Consider the following 9,143-nt stretch of genomic DNA (forward strand, 5'->3'; position numbering starts at 1 on the left):
TCATTCATGGCAGCAGTTGCAATGAACTGTGTAATTTCAGTACTTTCACCAACTCCAAGTTAGAGGGAGCTTTAACATCACCCCATCAATAGTCTTTCAATTTATGGCAGGAGATAATATCCGTGGTTATGTTGTTCAGCTTTTAAAATACTTCGTTTAATACACTTAATATTCTTCTGCTCTTGTCCAATTATTTATCTTTAATATTATTCATCTTCCCTAGCCAAGGAAACTATGTGATGTATAAAATCCAGATAATGAGCATTTTAACCACCAACTGCAAAATAAAATATTCAATACATCAATCAACAATAGTTAACTGGAAAAGTTGGTTTTGACACTTGCCATCTAGGCAAAGAAACAAATTAGTTGTAAATTTTTATAAAGCAGTATACATAGTATACAGTCACCCTGCAACATCAATAAATTTACGATATATTGTGCCGTCCAAATTTGAGACTAAATCTACCCATCACAGCAAATAAATTATTTTTCATTATCAAAAATCCAGCTTTTTTTTTTTCTTTTTTTGCTTCAAACATCTAATTTTCAAAAACTTTCAGTTTTAAAGTTGCAAAAGCTAATGAATCAGCACACACACACAAGGCCATGTGTGTGTGTGCTGCCATACGAGACAAGGTACACACTGATCAGGTTTTGGCTGAGCAAGAAGCTCTGTTTACTAGCACAAATCTATCATCTCCGGACATCTGGATACCAGTATCCTTGGCACCAGTTCACAGTGGAATAAGAGGTAATTTGTGTCCTTCTTAAGCAACAGAACTAAAGCTGAACAACAGTTTCACTGTTTGGACTAAAGGTTACCTCGTCTCTACAGCTCTCAAAGGAGTGCGTTCCTCAGGCTGTGCTGTGAATGGAATAGGATTCTGGATTTCTGATGCCGCTTGAAATGCTCATCCCTACTTGTCATGGTTAAAAATGAGTCACTTCTCATTAAAAAAAAATAAAAAATTTAACTTTAGGTTTATTCCTTGGGTCCTCTTCAGAAACGTTAGTGGTTTCAAGTTCTTTTTCTACAAAGAAGGCCATCTGCAGCAGCAGCTCAGGCTCATTGCTCAGGTCAATTATTGAAACTGAAAACTGTTAATAGTTACTCTAAACACCGACCCTTCTTTCTACAGTAGGTTTGACACCAGCGTACATTTCACAGGCTTCTGTTCGTTCTATTAGAATGAGGAAAACACCAACAAAATATCTGGTGACCTAAAAAAAAAACAAGACAAGACTTCTTAGAACAAAAAGCAATCATTACAAATAATCTTGCTTCTTTGTTCTTAACCACGGCTTCCTCTTTTCTATCCAATGCTTTATCTTTAGAAATTTATTTTGCAACGATGAACAAAACAGAACAATGTTCCAAATCATATGTACTTTAGCACGTGCCACCACTTTTTTAGATTGAGTTGAATGACTCTCTGAAGACCAAATAAAGCCCTTTTATTACAACTGGAAAGTCACAAAAAGGTTGCACAAGTTTCCCAATCAGGTACACTTTTCCAAGTAAAATAAGAAATTGAAACAGAGAGCTGAAGCAAGGCCAGGTATATACACCTTTCCCGGCATTACTAAAATTAGCACAAAGCGTTTCCTGGTGTAATGGAAAATGCCTGACCGTCCATCACACTAACATTTCTGAAACCCATTTCCTCATTGGGCTACTGTTGCAGAAAATGAGTTTTGGAGTCTCTTCATCAACAAGATTTGTTTCAGAAGACTCACCCGCAGATGAGGAAATGAATCATCACAAAACATTGTGTATTGATTGCACAAAAAAATTTGAAAAAGAAGAAGGAAGCAAAGCACCAAAACTAGATAAGTCACAAAAACGGCTTTGGGGAAATCGCATACAACCCCTGCTTTTTGGAGTCCTCATCAAAAATCATTTCTTGCTTTTTAATCACAGTTAGAGGATATGGATTATGAATATTTTACGCTTTGAACAAAAATGCTATAGCTGAAATTGCCTGAAGTCCACACTATCTGGTCGTGTGAATGCCGGCTGCATGTGTTCACAAGAGACAGTCTTCCTCAGGATCAAGTAACAGAAACTTATTAAAATATGTGCTGATGAAAGGCAACACACAATCTATTCTATGGTTGCTTAACAGAGTAATTTATAGCAGAGGCCATGACAAACCTAACAGTGAGCACACATACCACCATAACTACACAGATTTGTGTCCACAACACGTCTCCCAAGTCACCAGCTGAGATTTGAATCAAACCGAGTCTTTGCATTGAAACGGAATAGACCGGCTCGACTTGTTGTTGTGTTTTTTTTAAGCAGGAAATCATGTCGATAACATTTGCATAGCTTTACCGCTTTTTCTTTGTTCAACACACCTATCAATTCAGGACACTTTTATACAATACGAAAAATACTCAGCACATCTATAATTTGTCCAAATGCATGGGAGCATGTTTGACTGATCAGCAGTAGTTCAGTGAAGTCACCAACTCACTTGTTACTCGCTCGGTGTTTTTGCTGTGGCTCTGAGCCAGAGAAACACTTTTCAGGCTTAATATAACACACTGGCTTGGTATGTCAATAGCCAGCCTATTCTGTGACACCATGATTCACCACAAGTTTATCAACCACCCAATTTACCCTTAGATTTTGTTTTTTGTTCATTCATCCATGCTGTCTTTGCAGAAGACCAAAACATCAGCGTGTTTCATGGTTGCTGCTCTCTAACTGTTTTATGAGTTTATGGCTAGATTTTACTGTGATAAGTGAAATGTCAGATGGATCTGAGTAAGGCAGCTCATAAAAACTCCATTCCAACCAAAACGATTCAAAACCAGATGAAACCCACTGTGTCCTACTGATCACGACTCAATACACACATCAGACCGTTCCCACACACACACGCCCAGCCATCATTGCACTGTAATTTTGCACGCTTGCACAACCAATACCTCCTGACAATTATTTTGGAGCCTTCTACCTACCCGTGTGTTGCTATAGTGAATGACCATGTTTGTCAGCTATTGGAGGATCAAGGTCTGAGTGCAAGAAGAGCAAAGAAAATAAAGCGAAAAAACTGAATGTTAAAAATCCTCAAGATCAATACACAAATATAGTGTTAAAAAAATTGGTTAACTGTAAAAAGACGATCAACTTTTTCCCTAAGATGTGGTCTGTCATGGAGGAACTCTAACGTCCAATCTTTTTCCAATCAGAAAACATTCCCTACAAAAGCCCCAAGAAATCACAATGACAAAAACACTCCTGAGAATGATACAAATAATAATGTCAAAAACTGATAAAAGCTGATCGAATAACGGCAAGTGTTGATAAGGTATGCTTTTCACCCAGAATCTTTCGGTCATGCAATGTTACAATATGAACTAAGAAATTTCACAGTCAAGGCAAGGATTTGTATTCTTTAGGAAAGACTCTGCTGTTTCAGTAATGCTAGACATGCACACTGTGCTATTTAATCACTTTGGTTTTCTTTTTTTAAATATACAGTACAGACCAACTGTGTGTCCAAACTTTTGGCGTGTGCTCAGTTATTTCCTTTCAACTCTTCTTCCAGTTTCTTTTTAAGGTCTGTTTGGCTGTGAACACAACAGTTTGACCTCAGTCACATGAAATAAGTCTAGATTTTGCTATAATTGTTTTTCTCCTGGGATTGACTGTACTGTATATCAGTAAAACTATATTTCACAGTGTCTGCTCCCCCCCCAGCTGGTGTTAATATCACCTCTGTTCTTACAGAAGATTAACAACCACTCTGGTCAGGAAGGGTACAACGCAAAAATTGCCATCATCTTTACGTTACATGATCAATTTTAAAGAAAAATCTGAATTGCCTTTAGCAGGTAAAGCCAGGACTAAGCTTTACAAAATTCAAATTTCAGAAATTGGACCCAAAATTCTAATCAGTACATCTCTAGAGAAAATCCAAAACTAAAGTTAAAGAAAAATAACATACACACAAAAATAATGTGTGCTTTTTTTTCTTTTCTTTTTTTTTTACTGTGAATAGAATAGGATTCTGGATTTGTGCTGCAGCTTGAAATGCTGCAGCACATGTGTGCATTATTTATGTGTGTGTGTGTATGTATATATAGATATATATACATACACACACACATGTTAAAACCACTATCGTTATGTTTAAGCTAACTTAGTAGAACCTAAGACAAATATATGTGATATTCCCCTACACGGGGAATTTTAATAAAGATTCCACTAATGACACTACACACTGCCACAATATATGTAACTTCACTTTTGTACTACTAGCTTCTTCTCTACATCGCTGATTTTGGGGGTGCGGTTACCCCAAAATTTAATTAGCGCACTCCAGTAAACAGCACTACAACCAATACCCGAATGACTTACGAAGTCTAATCCCCCGGAGACAAGTGAGATAAGAAGTGGGACACGGACTAATGTCTGAGCCAGCTGTCTTACCGTACTTATTAGGTTCTCTGTTGTACTCCAGGATAGGTACCGTCGGCTCGAACACGGAGTCCTCCAACTGCTCATTTTCCGCCGCGGTGCCCGGAACACTGCATCTGCTTTCACCGGTGTCCAGTGCCGGGTGAGCTCCAGTGCTGCCCGAACGCTCTTCCTCTTTGCCAGACGTCTTTCTAGTGTATACAGGCACCACCACAAATCTCTCCCCCATGTTGTTTGTCGTCTAGTTTTTTCGCTTTTCGCGCTAACTGAAAGACGCACGGCTTGGATCTGCTTGCCCGAGCCGTTAACGACGCTCAGGACAAGCTCACGCGCTGATCGGAGGATTGATTACAGCAGAGTAAGGCCCGCCTCCAAGGTTCTCTAATTGGCCAAGAGTTCTCAGGAGCGACGTCACTCACCAATGGAAGCAAATCAGAGTCATTTGAAATCAGTTAACTATGTAATGAGCAAGTTTTAAGATTTGGAGTACTTACACTTCTCCCACTAACTACAAAATATTACATATTTAAAATAAATACGTCAAAACTGCCATAAAAAATATTTTACACACTATATCAACGGTGGTGTGTCTTGCTCTGTGCGAGCCTCAACTTGTTCTCTTAAACAAACAAAAACATTCATTCCACCGGCGCATACTTATATTGAAATTTCCATTGCGTCAAGAAATTTTTTTTTCTATAGAAAGATGAGACAGGTATATCCTTGAATATAAAATAGACTATTTAAAATATGTATTAATAAAAGTATGTAAACTTTTTTCTCTTGCAAGTACCAATTATTTAGACAATTAATTAGATAAATAATAAGCTTTGTGGATAATTACATAATGCATGTAATGAAGAGATTTAAAAATACATTAACCTTTTTTCTTGGCAGTTTCTGTAACAGCAACTGAAATATTCGTTTTATTGAGCTGTCAAACTTAATATATATATATATATATATATATATATATATATATATATATATATATATATATATATATATATATATATATATATATATATATATATATATATATATATATATATATATATATATATATATATATATATATATATATATATATATATATATATATATATATATATATATATACTCACAGTCCTGTCTGCAAAATTGCACAAGACTAAAAAGTTGAATTTAAAAATATATATAAAATAGTTAGATCAAATATGTCATTTGCACATGCATGTCACTTCAAAGATTACAAGTCTCCTAAGTGATTTCTAATTAACACTGACCCTGAATATCCTCTGCTATCTATAGCTCTGCCACTGCTTTATCTGCAGATCATTCTAATTTAAAAAGTAGGGATAGTTTAGTCATTGAGCCCACAGCCCTCCTTAATAACTCTGGTATGTTCCATCTTAGAATAAATAGTTTGTCAATACCTCAGGATAGAATGACGACTCATGTTTCCCAGGAGTTTTAACACATAGTCTCCAGGATGCAGGTTTTAAACATTCCCAGAGATAAAACAGAAAATTAAAATGACAATCGCCAAACATGTAAAATGACATATAAAGATTGAGGTGCTGTAAATACAACCGAAAAACAAAAAAACAAAAAAAAACTTGGATTGTAAACTTAGCCCCTGAGTTCACTGAGCACCAACCTTAAATGAAGCAATAGGTCATTTCACCAAGTAACACAATCTCAGCATAACAAAATACTTGATGAAGCATGATAATTTGAGGTCAGTATATCACGCTAAAGTCCCGGTTTGGAGTTGTGTTTCTGTTACACTGCGTACAGAAACATAACTGTACGCATCCTGAACTCCAGAAATGTACAATTAAGACTCCCTGCTTAACAGCTAGATAGAAAATTATTATGAAAATAACTATGACCACAAAGAGACCGACAACACCATTAAAGGCAATCAGAGAAAGCAAAGAGCTGGTTTAAAGAACCCCCCCTAAAAAAGTCACATTTGCAGTTTGCTACTAGTATCTAAGCTATGACTGCACATCAATATGAATTTGCCGCCCACAGGAAGGAACATTGTGGTGACAGCGCCATGCTGTGGGGATAGTTTTAAGTGGAGATCAGAGAGATGGTCAGAGTTGATAGGAAAATGGATGAAGCAAGATTTAAAATATTGTCCCATTTTGTGTTTGTGTTAAACACACAAAGTTCCAATAGAACACCCTGAAGTTTGACAAAATGTGCTCTGAACTGTTTGCATATTTGGGTGTCTGCTACTGTGGAGAATTTTTTTCTGGATGGAAAGAACATGAGAGTTAAAAGTAACTTTTAATAGGTTCTTTTTTTTTTATCTCCAGAGTTTATTTATTACAGTAACATAAACTATTAAGTGTTAATTATCTTCAGGGAAGAACACTGGATCCAAACTTGTCTTAACACCCCATTACAACTTTTAGGAATGTTCCTCGTCTTTGAGTCTCTGACCCAACTAACGTACTCTAATTAAAAAAGGGGACGCCGTGTATGTTCTCTATCACCAGTTTAATAGACTTGGACCACATTTATTTTTTATTAAAGGCTCTCGTAAATTTGGACCAATAAATATTCTGTACTTGACATCCAACCAAAACTTATTTGAAGAGAATATTCTGGAAGAAGTCCAGACACCACTCAGACAGTAATTGCTTGAAGTGTGTCGCACGGACCAAAAATAGACAGCTGGCAGAACAGTTGTATGACCGATGAGCGGGAGCATGAGCGGGGGTGGAGATGGCCCCTGTTGACTGTACGGAGGCCATTTAAGTCAGTTCTCTTTTCAATCCAAGTGACACGGAAATTCCGGAGTGACTTGATGTTTTATTGGAAAGATGCACTAATGCAGAGGATGGATGCAATGTATGCAGGGTGTGAGATAAAAACACAGGGCTGACAAAGCCATTTGTAATCCACCATGTCCATGTTTTGTTTCATCTACGGCTAAACTCATCACCTCAATATAGAGTAATTCATAGGCTGGAAGGAATGAATTGCAGATTACTTGTGTACCAGAACAGCTGCAGCCTGCATAAGGGTTTTGAATGAGAGAATGTCAGGCACTGCTTTTAATCCATCTCAGATTTCATCACCTCTAGTTCAGTCTTCTTTCTTTTTGCTAGTGCCACCACCATCCCCAAATCATGATCCATAATTGTTCACACTATCATTTTGTAACCCTTTGTATTCTCTCCTACAGCTGTGACATGTTACCCTTGACACTGTCGTCCTCTCACTCCACCCTGCCTCCACTGTCTTTTGCTCAGTTTGCCCACTTAAATAGAGAGGAAGCCTCTCTGTTTTCTTCCATCCATCGGGTCACGGTGATAGCAGCCTATAAAGGGAGGCCCAGAATTCCCTCTCCCCAGCCATTTGTTCCAGCTCCTCCAGGGGAATCCCAAGCCGCTCCCAGGCCAGCTGAGAGACATAGTCCCTCCAGTGTGTCCTGGGTCTTCCCCAGTGCCTCCTCCCAGTGGGACGTGCCCGGAACACCTCACCAAGGAGGTGTCCAGGAGGCATCCTGACCAGATGCCTGAGCCACCTCAACTGGCTCCTCTTGATGTGAAGGAGCAGCAGCTCTACGCTGAGTCTCACCCTATTTCTAAGGGAGACACCCTAAGGAGAAAACCCATTTTGGCTGCTTGTATCCGCGACCTCGTTTTTTCGATCATGACCCAAACGTCATGACCACAGATGAGGATAGGAACGTAGATCAAACAGTAAATTGAGAGCTTCGCCTTTTGACTCAGCTCTCACTTCACCATAGCGGTCCGGTACAGTGCCCACTTCACTGCAGATGCTGCGCCAATCCATCTGTTGATCTCCTGCTTCCTTCTTCCCTCATTTGTGAACAAAATCCCAAGATATTTAAACTCCTCCAGTTGGGGCTGGACACCCCCCCATACTCTCCAAGCTTCTCACCTTCCAGAGAAGGCACTCTAGCTTTTTCCGGCTCAAGACCATGGCCTCAGATTTGGAGACACTGAAGGGAGATGAGAGTCAAGTGAAATTGCATAGGAAGGGAATTGCTAGACTATTGGCAACCAATCCAGAATTCAGTTCTTAAAGATCAGTTTTTTGACAATGCAGCATAGAGATCTACCAACTGAACATCGTCCTGATCGCAAGAGCTGTGAAGAACAATCAACTTTGATGATCTGTCTTTTCAATTTCAAAGAAACTACCATAAACCTCAGCTTCTTACAGCTTCAAGGGTTCCACCTCCCTTATATTCATTCATTGACGTTCTCTGTCCTGACAGCTGATTATCATTCTCCATCTGTCCAGAGCATCTTTCCCCCTTTTCTAACACTCTACACCTACAAAGTGGAAGCGATTTGTGATGTTCTCTTAGGCACTCCTACCTTGAACCCATTATCCAATCCTACCACACAGCTCACCATTGTCTCACTTTCCTGTCAGTGTCTTACATCACCATCAACTGTTCTTTTCTGCCACATTAGACATTTCCTCTGTTGGCAGCATTTTATATGTTTTCCCAAAAGCCCTGTCCTCATGTGACTTCCTCTTTAACACATGCTGCAAGCTGTCATTTGACTCAACTTAATTACCTGGCAGACGTTTATATTTGTGATAAAGTTATGCAAACATATCCAGTGTCATCTTACAAATCATTTGGATGTACTTTCATAATGCCAGTGAAGGGCATGTTTGTGCAGCTGACTGCTATACGCAGCGAAATACAGAAAGTGCAGCCCATAAG

The 9,143-nt window shown here is 38.6% G+C and overlaps 1 protein-coding gene across 4 annotated transcripts in view; it reads right to left on the minus strand.

Annotated features, from left to right (window-relative positions):
* Positions 1-4,783, minus strand: part of slc12a7b (solute carrier family 12 member 7b) — a 52,536-nt gene extending 47,753 nt beyond the window's left edge. For 2 of the 4 annotated variants that reach the window (XM_044104496.1, XM_044104492.1), the window contains exon 1: positions 4,448-4,782. In XM_044104496.1, the coding sequence (XP_043960431.1) occupies positions 4,448-4,664 (217 nt within the window). In that variant the 5' untranslated portion in view covers positions 4,665-4,782. Of the gene's footprint in view, positions 1-4,447 lie in introns of all 4 variants that reach the window. The other 2 variants (XM_044104493.1, XM_044104495.1) reach the window with 2 other exon arrangements.
* Positions 4,784-9,143: the final 4,360 nt, after the last annotated feature.

Source organism: Gambusia affinis, linkage group LG21 (assembly GCF_019740435.1).
Source record: "Gambusia affinis linkage group LG21, SWU_Gaff_1.0, whole genome shotgun sequence".
In the NCBI taxonomy this organism is placed as follows: domain Eukaryota; kingdom Metazoa; phylum Chordata; class Actinopteri; order Cyprinodontiformes; family Poeciliidae; genus Gambusia; species Gambusia affinis.